The 18,138-nt window shown below is 36.8% G+C and overlaps 2 protein-coding genes across 3 annotated transcripts; both read left to right on the forward strand.

Annotated features, from left to right (window-relative positions):
• The first annotated feature begins 3,358 nt into the window (after positions 1-3,358).
• Positions 3,359-10,578, forward strand: LOC141585993 (putative tRNA N6-adenosine threonylcarbamoyltransferase, mitochondrial). Of its 2 annotated transcripts, none has more exons than XM_074407082.1 (14): positions 3,359-3,723; positions 3,864-3,908; positions 4,606-4,676; positions 5,811-5,907; positions 6,743-6,833; positions 7,133-7,182; positions 7,692-7,882; positions 8,022-8,107; positions 8,566-8,641; positions 8,930-9,013; positions 9,091-9,205; positions 9,457-9,545; positions 9,651-9,824; positions 10,272-10,578. In XM_074407082.1, exons 3-13 carry the CDS (start codon positions 4,641-4,643, stop codon positions 9,783-9,785), a joined length of 1,050 nt encoding a protein of 349 aa, XP_074263183.1. In that variant the 5' UTR covers positions 3,359-3,723; positions 3,864-3,908; positions 4,606-4,640; the 3' UTR covers positions 9,786-9,824; positions 10,272-10,578. The 2 variants fall into 2 exon arrangements, with proteins under 2 accessions (XP_074263183.1, XP_074263182.1); XM_074407081.1 differs by having other exon boundaries at positions 3,364-3,723; positions 4,602-4,676.
• Positions 10,579-12,253: 1,675 nt separating this feature from the next.
• Positions 12,254-17,320, forward strand: LOC141585992 (transketolase, chloroplastic-like). Its single transcript, XM_074407080.1, has 7 exons — positions 12,254-12,799; positions 14,085-14,175; positions 14,267-14,372; positions 14,939-15,221; positions 15,500-15,648; positions 15,741-15,894; positions 16,027-17,320. The coding sequence occupies exons 1-7, from the start codon at positions 12,314-12,316 to the stop codon at positions 16,984-16,986; spliced, it is 2,229 nt and encodes a 742-aa protein (XP_074263181.1). The 5' UTR covers positions 12,254-12,313; the 3' UTR covers positions 16,987-17,320.
• The last annotated feature ends 818 nt before the right edge of the window (positions 17,321-18,138 follow it).

The raw sequence follows: 18,138 nt of genomic DNA on the forward strand, positions 1-18,138 counted from the left end.
AACTTGAATTGGTTGGGGATAAAATGATGGCATATGTTATCACAATTTTAAGCACTTTTGATAATAAAGTTGTTAGATGGCTAGCTATCATAATTTTAGGTCATTATTAAAGTTGTTATTTGGTTTTGTCTCGAATAATCAGATAAATACTATGAATTCTGTTTTGTGTGTTTTTTCCCCGAATAATGTTTGATAAATTAAAGTGAGGAATATTTTAAATTTAAATCTACCACGTAAAATAGAAAAATAGTTTCAATTTATCAATTTTATTATGGATATACCTTTTTATCTAATAAGTAATGTGCAATCGTATTATCCATGAATTTAGATCTGTTGGTTAAGGTCGATTAAGATGAAAGTAATACTTAGATTACAAGTTACAAGCTCCAATTGTTATCCCCTTTATATATTGTCATGGTTTTGTGCCGTGGTGGAGTTTGGAGAAGAGGATGTGATTTTCAAAATTCTTAGTTAAAATCTACGAATTTTCTCATGTTTTTCTTATACCATTATTTATCATAACTCCGCCACTGATTTTATGTATTCTCTTTCGAAAATTGTAACCTATCTAGAGAAAATAACCCTACCTAGGCTTTATATAGTTGATAGTAGTTCTAACTCCTAGATTGAGGATTTGCTACCATTAAGTTAGCATGTCAAGTGTGACTTCTCAAAAAGTAGCAATAATATTTACTGATTATCACATTCAATTTGATTTACTATATGCCCAAATCATGATAACAATAAGATATGATGATTTTAATTCAACTTATTCATTCAATTTAATTCTTTTATTAGTCATCCTTTATTTATACAAGTAGGTCACATCTAAGTAGGATTTTATCATGTGGACTACTTTTAACCCTACACCATTAGTACACATGCTAAATGTGTCTCATGATCATCTGCCCAAATTTAGCATTTCGTATTCACATAATCTATTTGTAGGGCTACCTCTTGTTTCTTCTTGTATGGTTTACTTGCTTTGTTGTCTTTGTTTGATCTTTGGGTTGTTATCTTTAGGTATGTTAGGCCAAATACATAACAAATTGTTGACATTAGACCTAGCAAACAGATCGGGTTATGTCGGATTTGTGTCTGTTTCACCTGTAAACGGGTTGTAAACCCTTCAACCCAATGTCCCAAACCCGACCCAATTGAGTCTCTTAGTCGTGTATGTTCATGTCAACTTACTTACATGTATTAATGAGACATTAAGCCTCAACCCAAACCCACTAATAACTTCATGTCGGTTTCGTGTCATGTCAATGTTTGGAATGCTTAGATATATATGTTTATGTGATGGAGAATTAAGAAAACTTAGGATTAATTTAGTTAATAGGTCATTTGTGTCGTGTTCGTGTTTAGAGAATTCAACTCCAAACCCCGCCCAATTAATCTTGTGTCATGTTTGTGTCAACCCACTTACATATATAAATGCGTCATTAAGCCTCAACCAAAACCTGTTAATATGGTGTCGGGTTGATCAATTGATCGATATGTATTTTTTTAGAGTGTAAAGGGCGCTATAAGAGAAATCTGTTATTGATAAAATTTGAACTTAGCTTATAAACATTACCTTTCATAACTTTACAAGTTAAGCTAGCTGACATATCCTGAGGATGGATTAGAGTGGTGTGTAGGTATCTTTGAGGTGGATAATGTGTAGAGAAGGTGGTAGGAATAGTTGGTGGACATCATACATATTGATACTCAATAAGGTAGTGAGAGAGCTCTCTCGTCTACAACTTTGAATACATGATAGATAGATTGATACATGATCCCCAAAAGCCTGGCTTAAGTATCACGTCTAAAAAGGGGTCGAACTTTCTTTCTACTTTCGATTTGATTGGGTTGTATACTCTTGTATTCTTGGTGACAAGTTATTAGGGGAGGGAGTATAATACTACTTTATAAAAGAACTTTACAAAAGTATATATTAACTAAAATACTGAAAATGAATAATGATAAATTATTGATAATTATGAGTACTAATTTAATTTATGGGGCATACGAAAACAACTTATACGATTTGTTAGGACGACGGTGATGATAACATCCGCTTGGTTAACACATGAATAACCGGCAATGGTAAATTACTCGACAGTAGCCATGGCAAACGAGTTAGTTTGGCCGTTTGGGTAAGGTTAGTTCATGTCATATCATTTCTGGTTTTGAGTTTGTTTTGGATATGTTACCATGACAGGTTATTTTCGTGTCAATGATTAAGAAAAAAAAATGTATTTTCGATACTACCTACTTATAATTATTTTCGAAAATTGATTATTTATTTTAATGTAGATAATACTAAGGGCATCAACAATAGAGGTTTGTCAACAAAGGTTTGTGTACTTTTTTGAGGTTTGTTGACAAACCTCTCTATTGTTGGGAATGGGGGTTGAGGTTCATAGATGAGAATGATTACAATTTTGTATACAGGTTTGTGTTTTTGGTTGAGTGATAGTGGACCTCATGTAGTATACTTTTATGAAGTTTGTCTATATTTAAGAGGTTTATCTATTGTTGTATTGAGGTCTATTGTTAGAGAGGTTTGTGTGTTGAGTGATGTGACATTAGACAAACCTATTGTTAATGCCCTAAATATGATTTCAGTTTATTATATCAATTCATTTAAGGCAATTCAAGTTAGTTGTATTCGTTCATCAATTTCAGGTCAGGAAAGTTGTAGGTCAACAAAACTCTTGTTAAATTCAACTTGGGTTGGGTCAACTTGGATTTCTAATCACATTTACGTTTTACAATTCAAGTTAATTTTGGGCTTTTGGTTAACTTTTTCATATCGAGTTAGTTTTGTTAGGTCTACGTAAAATCCCGAGAGTTGCAAACCGGCAATGATGTTATGAGCCTCATTCTTCAATATATGGTTAACTGAACTAATAAGATGTGAACTGAATTTATAAAATCAGAACTGGTCTTATAAAATCTTAACTAAACTCAAATTAAGTGACTTCAAGTCCAAAAGATCAAACTTTAATAACTACGACAATGACCTAGGGTATCATAATTCATAAGTAGGCGGATTAGCGGTTCCAGAACTACACCTGACAAAGTTGACCTGACATAAATAACCCTACTTGAAAAACCTCACTCGACACCTGATCTGATGACTTGAACATGACCCGTCGGCCGCCATCCAAATTATCCGAACAAATTTGAGCAGTCCCAAATATTTATTATTACAAATTAATTATTATCTTTAAAAAGCTTGATAATAACAAATCCTACCCAATCCAATTTTTATTGCAAATTCCCGACCCGATTGACCAGTTCCATTTGGATCGGGTAAGTGAGAGTTAAGAAGGTAGTCCATAAAAGAGCAAAACCCAACCAAGAACCCAACACTATGCACCAGCTTGAACCTTAGCCACAGTCTCATCTCCCGAGCAACACAGTCCCATAAAAATGGCGGGTATGGCGGGAACACTTTCTACCACACTATCTCGTTTCAAATTTCTAATCCCTCATCCTTCTTTTCGCCGAAATTTAACAACTTTCTCTAATTTTCACCAATTATATAAACACAAAAACCCCTCTTTTCGTCTAATTTGGGCCACGAATTGCACCCAACTGAATCATTTTTCTTCAGAAATTCCAACTACCCAATTCAATTCACACAAAACCCAGTTCGCAAAAGTGGATAATCAAGATGATTTGGTTATTTTGGGAATTGAAACAAGTTGTGATGATACTTGTGCTGCTGTAGTAAGTCTCAATTATTTTTGAAAAAATGTTGTTATTAGGGTTTGTGTTTTCTGGGTTTTGATGTTTGTTGGTTGATTTGAAATGGGTTTTGTTTAAATTTGTGTTTTGGTTAATGATTTTGGGTTGTTTTTGTGTTTCAGGTGAGAGGGAATGGTGAAATTCTCAGCCAAGTTGTGTCATCTCAGGTACAATTGTTTATTTTGGTTAACTTATGCACTCCCTCCGTCCCGTCCATTCGTTTAACTTTGGTTTTGGCACAAAGACGAAGAGAAAAGAAGGGGAACAATTGTAGTTATTGTGAATGATCAAATTACATATAAAAAAACAATCCCAAAATAGAAAGTTTAGCAAATGATCGAGACACCTAAATTGGAATATGTAAGCAAATGACCGGGAGGGAGGGAGGGAGGGAGGGAGGGAGGGGGTATACATTTATGAATTACAGTGCTTTGGCTTGGAGTTCTTTCTGTATTTATTTCAGCACAATGGAGGATTCTATGGTTGCTTTTGATGTTTATATTATGACTTTAATTATTAATGGGAAATATAAGTGCTGATTTAAGTTTATCATAATCTTAAGTTTATGCGTTTAATTATGTAAACAAAGCATGAAAAAATTCGCCTTCGTGTATGGACACGGTTTCTGTGCATCTTTCTTCCTTTTAGCTAGTTACCAGGTTGTTAGAACCACCTTTAACCTGCTTGCTTATGGTTAATTGGTTATAGACCCTATTGTTATTTTTGAAGTGCACTTTGATTTTGACGTGGTGTGAGTTCTGCTACATAGATATATCCTGTGAAAATATATAATCCAATCAAACTATTAGTATGTCTTACACAACAAGCCTAATTGTAACTTCTAACTTGTGCTGATCAAGGCAGATCTGCTTGCCCTGTATGGAGGAGTTGCTCCCAAGATGGCCGAAGAAGCTCATTCAAGAGCCATCGACCAGGTATACATTCGTGTTACTTGCAATTTGATGTTGATGTTTAGTCTTGTTATAAATTTTTGCCTACGGGTTTATCCTCAACAACATCACAGTTTTACAGGAGTCTAATACATCATATACCTCACTAGTTGGATGTGATTGTAGTTGTTGTAGCCTGTTATCAGTTATCACATATGAACCAAGAAAACGAGGGCGAGAGTATCCCAATTGGGTTTGTTGCTGTCAATCCGATGTCTTTTATAAACATTTGTAAGGTATCACATTCCAAAAGTGTCAAAATATTTTAAATGCATATGTTGGTCTTGGACTCTTGGTTGATGTGTAGCCACTTTGTATTATTTTTGTTGAACCGTTTGATATCCATTGGACATCCTGTCCATTCAATTAAGCTAGAGCGAAAACTGAGTGAACGGAGAAGAAGAATATCCAACTGAACTGGTTACATATGTGCCTTCTATCCAAGCTCTCTACTCTTTATAATCCTTAGTATTTTGAAAATGCTATTGTTTTCATCGTTGAGTAAGTCTCTGGACCACTTTTAATCCATCCACGACAAAAACTGTGGCAAACTGGCAATTACAATCTGGAAACTAGTTGGAAAATATAATTGTTATTTTGCTATTGGGGGAGATATGTAATCGCTGCTTGTAGCATATGGAGGTCAGAACCAGTTTGAAAAAATCCAGATGCTAGATCAATTGCTGTGGTAGTTGTAATCTGAGAATGATTTTATTATTATGATTTTTTTGGTAGTAATTCTTACAAATCCTACACTCTAATCAGTGGGTTTAAGAGGGCTTTTTGCATCTGCTGCTATGCATGTTTAGGATGTCATATTGTAATAGGCTTTTGGCCCTCTATATATATATTTGAAATTGCCGAGACGCAGTTAAACCCACTAGTGATGGCTTTTCGGTAAGGTGGTATGTTTCTTCCAGAAGTCAGGAAAGAGTGGAAAACAAATGAGCTAAAAAATGTTTTCATCTCAAGTCTTGAAAGTATAAATATTTTTTCTGTACTTTCTTTCTTTTTCTCCGTATAAAGCTGGAAGTGTTGCTTGGGGGTACCATTGAATTAATTAAACGTGAGCTGAGTTATCTTATAGTGTTTATGCTTTAATTTGATTCCATTTTACAGGTAACCCAATCAGCCCTTGATCAAGCAAATGTAGCTGCAAATGATTTATCGGCTGTTGCAGTTACCATTGGCCCTGGATTAAGTCTTTGCTTACGTGGTATGTTATGTTTCCTTTCTGTTTTGTGTCAAATGTGCCACTAGGGTAGATACGTATTATTATGCTGAGAAGTACATATCTGAAAAGTGGTTTTTCAAAGCCGGGATTCATAAAGGCACTTAGAATTGGGACAACAGTTATTATGTTTAAGATGGATAGTAAGCTGGTTTCATGATCCAACTTCTTATGCAATTATTATCCATTTAAGTGATTGACTGTATGATGATCCAACTTCTTCAATGTTTAGATTTGATAGCTTGATATGAAATGAGGTGTAGGCTGTCTGACAGATTGACAGGTGTCAGCATATACTCATATATAGGTGTTTTTCGCTTGATGTGGAGTCATTTTGATGAGCTGTTCATATGGGTCTTCCCTAACTTAAATTAAGTTGCAAAAGTGTGGTTTCTATCTGTTATGTGTATTATTTCAAGTTGATGTCATCTTCGAATGATCCTTAGCAAGTATCTGTCATATAGATTCTCAAATGCATGTTCAGTGAGGCCGTCTCAAAGGCAATAACTAATGTAATTAAACTTAGGGTCATTTGCTTTAAGAAGATACTGTTACTTTTTCCAATGTCACAACTCATAACTGAAGATATCTTGAGAAAGAACCTTATGCTAATATCGTATGTATGATAACATTACTACATTGAATGAAGTTCCTTTACTAGACTTAGCTTAGACAATTATTATGGGAGGGGAGTGAGGATGGAAGAGTAGAGAATTTTGCATGTATACTTAGCCTTCTGTTTTGAAAGATTTTAAGGATCTAAACAATACTAAAATTTTAGACAAGGGTTTTTGTTGACTTGGTACTCATCTTATTGTAGTTGGTGTCCGAAAAGCTCGAGAAATCGCCAGTAACTTTCAACTGCCTATAGTTGGTGTACATCACATGGAAGCTCATACTTTGGTTGCAAGGTATGGATATCATTTTAATCAAAAGGAAAACACCACAAACACTAGTGTACCTAGAATCAAGCTCAAGCCTCAAGGACGATAAATTTTGATTGAGTTGCGCTGTTAGGCAAGTGGTGATAATGTGATATAGGCCCCATAGTTGAATGTGCGAGTATACACGATTTTATGCTATCTTTCTTTTCAGTAAACAGGCTTTCACATTGTTAGTTTGGAAGGATAATTCCGTGTGCACTTTATATTGAGTCTGCTGTTTTAATGCTGCATTTAACGTTTCTTTGTTTTTCCTTTTTTTCCTGCAGGTTGTCTGATAAAGATTTGCAGTTTCCTTTCATGGCATTGCTAATTTCAGGTAGTGACTATTTATTTTCTTTATTTGAGATTTTTCTGTCAATACCATGCATGCATAGTTTTACTGTGAAAATTGCATGACAACTCACGAATATCAATTCAGTTGCCATCTTGTGCAGTAGAACTATTGGTGAAAGACTATTCATGGCCACACGCCTTCATTAGCCAATGCATGAACCTTGTTATTGAATTTTTTTATGAAGCAACAATATCATACAAGCCTACTAGGCAGAACTTAATAAATTCCAACTGCCTTAATAACTAGGGGACTCGTCTATAAGTTCTTGTCATCCTTAAAATCTGTCAGTTTTTTCTTCTTTAGACAAAGCTGTCCAAGCTCCCTATTATCAGTAGTTGACCTTTTAGATTCTTCACTTGTGATCTACTAGTATAATAGTTCATTGTTTTTAAATTTCTTCAGTGTCAAATCTTCAGATATCTATGAGGGCTTTATAGTGTGAGTTTTTCCAGTTATACTTCGATCACTTACAATATCTAATATGGTTTTAGGAGGGCACAATCTTATAATTCTCGCGCGTGACCTTGGACATTACATACAACTCGGAACGACGATAGATGATGCAATTGGTGAAGCATACGACAAGACAGCAAAATGGCTTGGCCTAGATTTGAGAAAAAGTGGGGGTCCAGCTATAGAGGAACTTGCTAAAGAGGGTGATCCTAAGTCTATAAGACTCAAAGTACGGTTGGCTGTGGTATTCTGGTACTGATAGTCCCATTATTTAGATATCATGCTTTAGGCTTGACGGGAACATATTGGTGAACTCCTCAAGCAAATTGTTCATCAACTTTTTTTTTTTACTGTTTCAATTATATTAGGTTCCGATGCAACAGTACAAGGATTGTAACTTCTCCTATGCTGGTCTGAAGACTCAAGTGAGGTTGGCAATTGGATCCAAAGACATGTAAGCATGTGCTCCTGTGTTGCCTAATCCGTCATTTATGTCGACTTCCAATCACATTCAATACTGTGGCAATCACTCTGGTTTACGATCTTGGTGTATTCATCCTTAATGGTTAATATTTAAGTCTTCTACATTCAATCTATTGAAGGCATCTTCAGTAATTCATTTCTGTGGCTCCTCTTTTATACTTAAAGCAAGTGGAAAACTTGTATAGGATGGTGTAGAGGTAGTAAACTAGTAATCTATTGAAAGCGTCATCAGTGTGATATTTCCGTGGCTCCTTTTTTATACTTGTAGCAAGTCAAAAACCTGTAGGGGGTGTGCATAGTAAACTAGTAATTGAGCTTTCCCTCCTTACATCCATTAAGAACATTTGCCACTTTATCTCGTTATTTGTCAATTCCGACTGTTGATTATTTGGCTAGTGTTGCTGTTTATCAATATTCCAGTATTTGCAGTGATGCAGGAATTCCAATTTCTGCTGCCAGTGCCGAAGACAGAAAGTCCAGGGCTGATGTTGCCGCGTCTTTCCAGGTTAGTTTTACGTGATCACAGCCTTTCTTATCCGCATCTAGTTGTTATTTGACAATGAAGGACGACCATGGTTTTAAATATTGGCTGTGAATTCGATACACGACCGAGTTATAGAGGTTCTAGAGCTCACCTCGACCAGGTTTTACCGCATTTTGAGGCAATAATGGCCATATTTAGCGAGATTAACCGCGGTAACCAATACCGAGATCGTAACCGAGGTTTAATACTATGAGAGTGACCCTTGATAAACACTTTTAAACTATCTGATCTCGGAGAATTTCATTGTAGCGAGTTGCAGTGCTGCATCTTGAGGAAAGATGTGAACGCGCCATTGAATGGGCATTGAAGATTGAACCATCAATTAAATATTTCGTAAGTATTCCGATTATTTATCTGCCACCCACTTCTCCTGTGTACTCCTTTGATTTTTCATGGAAGGTAATTTCCAGGTTGTCTCTGGGGGTGTTGCATCAAACCAATTTGTGAGAGCGAGACTCGGTCATGCGGTTACGAGCAAAGGTTTAGAACTTGTTTGTCCACCACCTAGCCTTTGTACCGACAATGGTATGTCATTCTCATATATGTTAAATCCTCTAGATTCTGAGTGTCTAGAAAACTTTCTGAATTATGGGGTTCTTTTTCTGGCAATCCCACGTATTCATTATGTGGACCATTACTCTAAATCTGGCTCTCTGTCCTCCCTTCATTGGTCCATACTCCTAGAGCCTAAAGGGCCGTTTCAATGTTTCAGAAAAAAACTTGGAAAAGTTGACACATATTACACATTAACATTTTTCTTCATGTTGCTTCAAAAGGTGTGATGGTTGCTTGGACTGGTATAGAACACTTTCGAGTGGGAAGATTTGATCCACCGCCTCCCGTTCATGAAGCAAAGAATACTTTGGTATGTCATATGCGTCCAGTTAAATGTTTCAATGTTCTTACTTGATTTGTGTCTCAGATTGCTCGTTTATTCTCTGTTTCACGCGCTTATTGCATGGTTGTACAGTATGATATCAGAGCACGATGGCCTCTTGGGGAGGAGTATGCTGAAGGGAGAAGTGAGGCTCGCTCCATGAAGACGGCCAGAGTTTATCCTTCTCTTACGTCTCTCATTCAAGGCTCATCTCAACCATCTTTGTAGTAGCCACTGTTATCTGTGTTCCTTATTCAAGATTTCAAGGTAAAGATTCATACTTGTATGACAGCAGAATTTTTCTTTCGAGTGTCTGTGAATCTGTTGTTTCTTTTATTTCTCTCAAATGAATGGTGCAAAAGACTGTGATTACGGATTAGTAGATGTTCATTCCCTTTACTGCAGATGACTAGTAAGACGTTGGTTTTCGCCTTCTAGGCGAAACAAGGTTAGTTGAACCCATATATCCAGACTAAATTACCCCTTTACCCTCTTGGTTTTCCTACATGTGCATTTTTGCAGGGTTTTCCCGAACTGTTTACTACTCCCTCCGGTTCTTAGGAATCACAATATTTTCCCTTTTTTTTTTTTGGCAAATTCAATAGATTTATAACATTTCATATATGGGGAAGATATGCTAAGTAGATGTTTTCAAGTGTGTAGGTATAATGTTTATAATAGTATTACATTACATTCATGGGTTGTGTTTTGCAGGTGATAGTTGTTCATTTTTGTACCGGAATGGCGATGGACATCACCATCGCGTCCATTATGTGCATTCAAATCCTGCCTTTCTAATTTCTATCCATCCTTCTGTTAGTCCTGTATACGTCCAACCTCCTTACCCTGCTACTACCGTTACCTTTGAGGTACCGGGATAGTTTTGTTATTTTTCGTCTTTAAACAGAATAATTTCGGGTTGTAGGGTCTTTGATTACTTTTGGCTGGCGTTCTTATTTTGTATAGGGGAAATATTTTCTTGGACAAAAGTCTTGAAATAAAAAGCAAAAAACTTCACCTACTTTTGTAGTTAACTTTTGCTATAGTTCATCACCAACCCTCTCATCCTAACTCTTCAACAACCCCCATATTAATATATTATGCATTTCTTTTGATAAATATTCTTTTTTGACTTTCTAATGCTTTTAACATGTGTCCTTTGAACACACATTAGAAAAACCGTTAAAACTTATCTTCACCAAATTTGTCACAATACTAGTACAAAGTAAAGACATGATCGTTGTCAAATTTGTCACAATACAGAAATAAAGTAATACTTTTTCTGTACCAATCATTTGTTTACTTTTTTTTAAAAAAAAAAAAAAATTGTGACGTGTGTTTTAATTAAAGATAAACAAATAATTAGGACAGAGAAATCTAATGACTTAAGATTTCAAGAGTATACTTCACATTTGGGAATTTCTAACTTATTTTTATACTCGGTTTTGATGTATATACATGCATTTAATTTACAACAGTCAAATTTATACTACACAATTCTAGTACGGAGTAGTAGTATAACAAATAAATTATATTTTAAATTTAATTCTCTTTTTTGTACTGTATTTTTATACATACATACCAAGTACTATGTATGATGACTAAAATAGATCACCAATTAGATTAATTTTTATATTATCTCTATACCTTTAGGGATCTTTGATGGGTGCTACTTGCTAATGAAATTGAATAAACTAATCAAAATTGCATAGCTAATGGCTTAGCTATGGAGGACTAATAATTAGAGGCATTGACCCACCCTTAACCCCAAAAGCCAACCCACTCTTATAGACTACTCCTAACCATCATTCATATTCCATACCCAAATTTGCCCCGATCTTATAGCCATTTTCACACTAATTAACTAATACTACTTCTAATACTAATACACTTCTTCCATCAACTTTGTAATAATACCAACAACAAATCACACTTCCACAACGGAGTATCCTATACCAAAGTTGGCTGGTGTGAGTGGTAAGGGCTCTCATCTCTTAAACAAGTGGTCAGGGGTTCGATTCCTGACTCTTGCGAATGAAAACGCCAAACTTGGGAGGGGTCAACCCATTAAATTGCCTTCAGTACCCCGAAAGAGATTGCCCCAGCTGTCGGTAGGGGATACTCCTGGTCAACACCAAAAAAACAACGGAGTATCCTATGAACCTAACATCTCATTACATGTACGGAGTACTACGTACTCGACTCTCGTCCAATTTATCTGTTTACCGTTCATATTCAATCACATGTAAGAAAATGATTGAAACTGGGAAATTAGTATACTACTAGTAGTACAATTTACAAATCAAATTATTCACCAAATCGTAATATTTAAGATTTTAAGGTAGGTCACAATAATTAATCACATACACCGAGTATAAAAGAGCGTAATTCTAGCATCCGAGTTTCCATAATCCGTAAGAATACTATAAAATTGTCGAAATAAAACTAAAATTTCCAGTAATTACTCGTCTTCCCGTTTTAGATAATTAGAATTGACATCCTCTATTCTTTCACAAAACCGTCTTCGTCTCCCGATTTCAGTTAATTAAAGTTAACATCCGCTAATCTCTAATAAAACCGTCTTATACAACAATCCGTGTTATCAAAAACCCGATCCGATCGAATAAACGGCTGTGATTTTAACAAACTTATAAATCCAACGGCCACCAACCCCCTCTCATATATAAACCTTCCCTCGCTCAAACAAACAATACATTTCCATATTTCCTTCAACTTTCTCTCTCTAAACTCCATTAATGGCGACCTCACTTTCTCTCTCTAAAACCCTCTCCACCCACCGCCCAACCCCCACCCCAACCTCCTCTCTCCGCCATGCAAACCACCACACCACCACCGTATCTCTCTCCTCCACGTCATCATCCCTCCTAAACCCCTCCCTAACCCTCAAATCCACACGCGCTACCCTACCCCCACGCGCAACCACTCGCGCCACCGTGATCTCTGCCGCTGTCGCCGCCGAAGCTGACGTCATCTCGGTCGTCGATAAGTCGGTCAACACGATTAGATTCTTAGCGATCGACGCAGTTGAAAAGGCGAATTCGGGTCATCCGGGTTTGCCCATGGGTTGTGCGCCCATGGGTCACATTTTATATGATGAGGTTATGCGGTTCAACCCGAAGAATCCGTATTGGTTTAACCGAGACCGGTTCGTTTTGTCAGCCGGTCATGGGTGTATGCTTCAGTATGCTCTTCTTCATCTTGCTGGTTATGATAGTGTCACGGTAATCATCCTTTTTTTTAGATTGATTTGATTTCGATGTTTTTGAGATGAGTTTTTGTTATTTTGTTGATTTTTTTTGTACTTTTATTTTGCATTTACAATTACGAAGGATTATTCGTGTTAGCCGACCCCAAATCATTTTGTGAATAAGGCCATGTTGTTGTATTATGAAAAAGTTTGACTTTTGATGGAAAGTAGCATGAATTTTGGCTGTTATTATGAGCTAATATGGTGGAGGGAATTGGGTTTTTGGAATTTTAATCTGGGTATTTGTTAATTTAGTTGGATTGATTGTGTTTTTAGTTTTTATTAATTAATATTGTGAAAAGAGTTGAATTTTGATGAAAGTTGCATGAGATTTGGTAGTTTTGTTGGGTTGAAATGGTGGTTGGAAATGGGTTTTTAGAGTTTTAATTTGGGGTATTGTTAATTTGATGGATTGATTGTTTTTTTTTTTTTTTTTGTTAATATTGTGAAAAAGTTAGATGTTTGATGAAAAGTTGCATGAACTTTGGTTGCTTTGTTGGGTCAAAGTGGTTGAGGGAGATGGATTGGTGTTTTTATTTATTGGAATTATTTGTGAATGTATGTAGATTGTAGATGTAGACACTTTGTTTGGTAGTAAGGCAGCTGATGCTTGTAATATGTTTGGTATCTTTGTGATGTTGAATACTCCGTAAGACCGTAATAGTTTATGTTATGTTTAGAGAGCGATGTATATAAGACTGGACCATTTGTGTGAGGGCCGACTGTACCTGAATATACTACTCCGTAGCATTTAAGATTGCATTTAGGTCGACATGGTATAGTAGTTTGTTTACCAGGTTAATTGTCGCTCTAATGGTTGAACCTGGAACGCTCAACTCTTCGATTGAATTGTGAGGTTGGACTTTATGTTTAGAAAATTTAAGGAAAACAGCTGCAGCAGCAGCTAGCAAGTGCGATTTTTCTCGCACTTGAATTTTTATGCGATTAGCGTTGATCTTGAAATTAACATTGTGCCTTGGATGATGGCGACACATTCGAAGCATGTTATTGAATATCTCAGAAGCAGTTGTTCGCTATAAATATGCCCATAGCACCTTAAATGCAGTCTCATTAACCTTCAAGACGTTGATAACTCGGTTTATGTGTGGTGTTATAGCCGATATTGTGATCCCATGATTCAAAGTTCATCTCTTTCTCAGCAGAATTACTCTCCTTTATATCAGTAATTACTTTCCATTGCATGGCTAATTTATGGAAGGTTTCACTTATTCTATTCTGTTTGGGTTCTCGTATATTAGGTAGAAGATTTGAAGAATTTCCGTCAGTGGGAAAGCAGGACCCCGGGTCATCCTGAGAACTTCGAGACTCCTGGAGTTGAAGTCACCACTGGTTTGGACCTAGAACTTTGAACATTTTGCCACACTTTTACATAATGTGTGTCGATGTTCTGGTTTTCTAATAGTGTTCATTGTTTTTACAGGTCCACTAGGTCAGGGTATTGCCAATGCTGTTGGTCTGGCTCTTGCTGAGAAGCACTTGGCTGCTCGGTTTAACAAGCCTGACGCGGAAATTGTTGATCACTACACGTATGTCTCTTTAACTCATCTATACTCGTATTACCCATATTATGTCATAGATCCATATCCGAAATTGACCCTCTGACATGGGTATAGAACTTGGACTAAACCAAAAATGCGATTTTTTTTCATGAAATAGCAGAGTTTGACACTTAAACTGAGTGGTCTGAGTCTGAGTAACACAGTTGACTGACTATTCTCTGAGGTAGGGCTCTGATTATTTATACTCCCTCCAATTCGCTATAATGTTCCCTGTTTCCCAAAACGGATTATTCAGGTAATGTTCCCCTTTCCTTTTTTAGTAACTTTTTTCTCTTATTTTATTCATTTCTCTCTCCTATAATCAAACCCCACATAACTTTTTTACTCCTATTTTATTACTTTTCTTACTATTTTGGCCCCACAACTCATTATTTAACTCCTATTAATTCATCTCTCTCTCCTAACATCAACCCCACCAATGTCCTTTATTCATTTTTAATAGTATTTCTTAAGTATCGTGCCAAAAGCAAATGGGAACAATATAACGAATTGGAGGGAGTATGTTTCCTCACTGGGCCTCTTTCTGTGTTTAGGTATTGTATAATGGGAGATGGATGTCAAATGGAAGGTGTTTCTCAGGAAGCGTGCTCTCTTGCAGGGCACTGGGGCCTTGGCAAGCTTATTGCATTTTATGATGACAACCATATTTCTATTGATGGAAACACAGAGATTGCATTTACTGAGAATGTTGACAAGCGTTTTGAAGCTCTTGGATGGCATGTAATTTGGGTCAAGAATGGCAATAATGGCTATGATGAGATTCGTGCTGCAATTAAAGAAGCTAAATCTGTCACTGACAAGCCAACTTTGATCAAGGTAACTATTTTTACATTTGTGGTAAATCATTTTCAAATTTACCTGGATCAGTGAATCCTTTGTAGGTATGTGTCATTAGTAGACCTACATTATAGGACCAGTGGTCCTCGGATAATTGATAGAACAACTTTTTTGTGCATTTTACCCAATTTTGTTTGCTTAGAAAAATACACGGGTTTTGTATAATAGAAATGTTGTCAAAGTATTTATTATGATCCCGAAAATAAAATTTTCTGAATTCGGCATCTATGTTTGCTGTTTTGACCTTGTAATGGCAGGTGACTACAACTATTGGTTTTGGTTCTCCAAATAAGGCTAACTCATATAGCGTACACGGTAGTGCCTTGGGAGCTAAGGAAGTGGAAGCAACAAGGGGTAATCTTGGGTGGGCACATGAGCCTTTCCACGTGCCTGAGGAAGTGAAGAAGTAAGTTCTTATGCGAAGATGTCTTTCATTTGTTTGTTATGTACTCCTAGAAGGAAAATTCAGCGTAGAAGTTAATTGATTTCCTTTTTCAGGCATTGGAGCCGTCACATCCCGGAAGGAGCAGCTCTTGAAGCTGAATGGAACAAAAAGTTTGCTGCGTATGAAAAGAAGTACACTGATGACGCTTCAGAGCTTAAGTCTATCATCACTGGTGAATTACCATCTGGTTGGGAGAAAGCACTTCCGGTGAGTGAAACTGCTTAATACTTCTTACTCGGTTTGTTTTCCATAAGCCATATAATGGTTAATGTTAAATGGCACCAAATATTTTACCTTTTGATGTTATAGTGATCATCATGGATTTTGCGTTTTGTGCAGACATATACCCCTGAGAGCCCTGCCGATGCCACCAGGAATTTGTCTCAAACATGCCTGAATGCACTTGCACAAGTTATTCCAGGTTTTCTCGGTGGAAGTGCTGACCTTGCTTCCTCTAACATGACATTGCTGAAAATGTTCGGGAATTTCCAAAAAGATACACCCGAGGAGAGGAACTTGCGATTTGGCGTTCGGGAGCATGGAATGGGGTCCATCTGCAATGGAATCGCTATGCACAGCCCTGGATTCATCCCTTACTGTGCAACTTTCTTTGTCTTCACAGACTACATGAGGGCTTCCATAAGGATGGCCGCCTTGTCAGAGGCCGGAGTTATCTTCGTCATGACTCATGACTCAATTGGGCTCGGAGAAGATGGGCCAACCCATCAGCCCATCGAGCATTTGGCTAGTTTAAGGGCAATGCCAAATGTTTTCATGCTTCGTCCTGCAGATGGTACAGAGACAGCTGGTGCTTACAAGGTTGCAGTTCAGCATCGGAATACACCTTCAGTCCTCGCTCTATCTCGTCAAAAGCTTCCACAACTTCCCGGAACATCCATCGAGGGGGTTGAAAAGGGAGGATACGCAATATCCGACAATTCAACTGACAACAAACCTGATATTATTCTGATTGGAACAGGCTCGGAATTAGAGATTGCTGCCAAAGCCGCTGATGATCTTAGACAGGAAGGAAAGACTGTTAGAGTTGTCTCTTTGGTTTCATGGGAGCTCTTTGAAGCTCAATCCGACTCATATAAAGAGAGTGTTTTGCCAGCAGATGTGACAGCTCGAGTTAGCATTGAAGCCGGGTCAACATTTGGATGGTTAAAGTATGTAGGTGGGAAAGGCAAGGCCATCGGGATTGACCGATTTGGTGCCAGTGCCCCAGCCGGAAAGATATACAAGGAGTTTGGGATCACGAAAGAGGCCGTTATTGCAGCCGCTAAATCAATGTGTTAAACGTATGGTCATCCTAATGGTTTCCGAGTTTTGGTGAGCTAGTTTACTACACATCATTCTAGGCAATTAGTGGTTTTTCCTTTTTCATTGTCATAATAAGAGGAGACTGTTGATTCTTTATTTCCGAAAATAGCTGAGAGTCATGGAGATGAAGTTTGAGGCTATGTGAGGTCGAAATGGAGATTAGAGAAGTCTGGTTGCTGTTTATCATTTGTAAAAGCACGAAAACTCAAATGAGACTGCTGTATTTCTCTCGTACAACGGTCCTGAAGAGCTTTTTAACATTTGTACTTGTTTTTTTGCTTACACATTAAGAGATTTGCTTTCATCTTTATGTTGAGTTGTGTTGAACAGATACAATAGACCGCTTCACAACCAGGTACAGGTAAATTCGAACCCGTTTTTAAACACCTACTTTGTAATATAGCCTAATCACATGCCCAACATAACCGAAATAAGCATCTAAAAGGTCTAAATAATTGTCACACTTATTAGACATTAAACCCTCTACTAATTAGACTTAAAGTCTTTTAATTGATGAGATTAATAGGGAATCCATTTTTGAAATAATGGTCAAAAATAAAATATTTGTCGTTTTGGGTCGGTTTTGAAAATATTTGTTAAAATGGTGTCCATGTAGGCTCGGGATTTCTGTACCTAAAACACGTCACTACCAATGGCGTGTTTATAATGAGTACGGAAAGAAACTTCATTAAAAAATGGACTAAAACAAACACGCCATTGGGAATGGCGTGTCTTATGTAATTTTTTTTTTTTTTTTTTTTTTTTTTTTTTTTTTTTTTTTTTAAGTTCAGTCAGTTGAGGAAAAAAATTGTTGTAAAGACACGCCACTACTAATGGCGTGTTTCCTTCACAAAACACGTCATTAGTAGTGGCGTGTTTCAGGTCTAGAAATCCCGAGCCTACGTAGACACCATTTTGACAAATATTTTCAAAACCGACCCAAAACGATAAATATTTTATTTTTGACCATTATTTCAAAAATGGACTCATTAATAGGCTATTAACTATTCTTAAATGCCGCTGAAAGTATAAGCTTGTTCCACCCATTACAAACTACTTATAAAAGAAAATGTAAATGGGCTTGTGTTTAAAACAACTAGCTCGACGTGCCATCAATTGAGTTGTTGG

This window comes from Silene latifolia, chromosome 6, assembly GCF_048544455.1.
Source record: "Silene latifolia isolate original U9 population chromosome 6, ASM4854445v1, whole genome shotgun sequence".
In the NCBI taxonomy this organism is placed as follows: Eukaryota; Viridiplantae; Streptophyta; class Magnoliopsida; order Caryophyllales; family Caryophyllaceae; genus Silene; species Silene latifolia.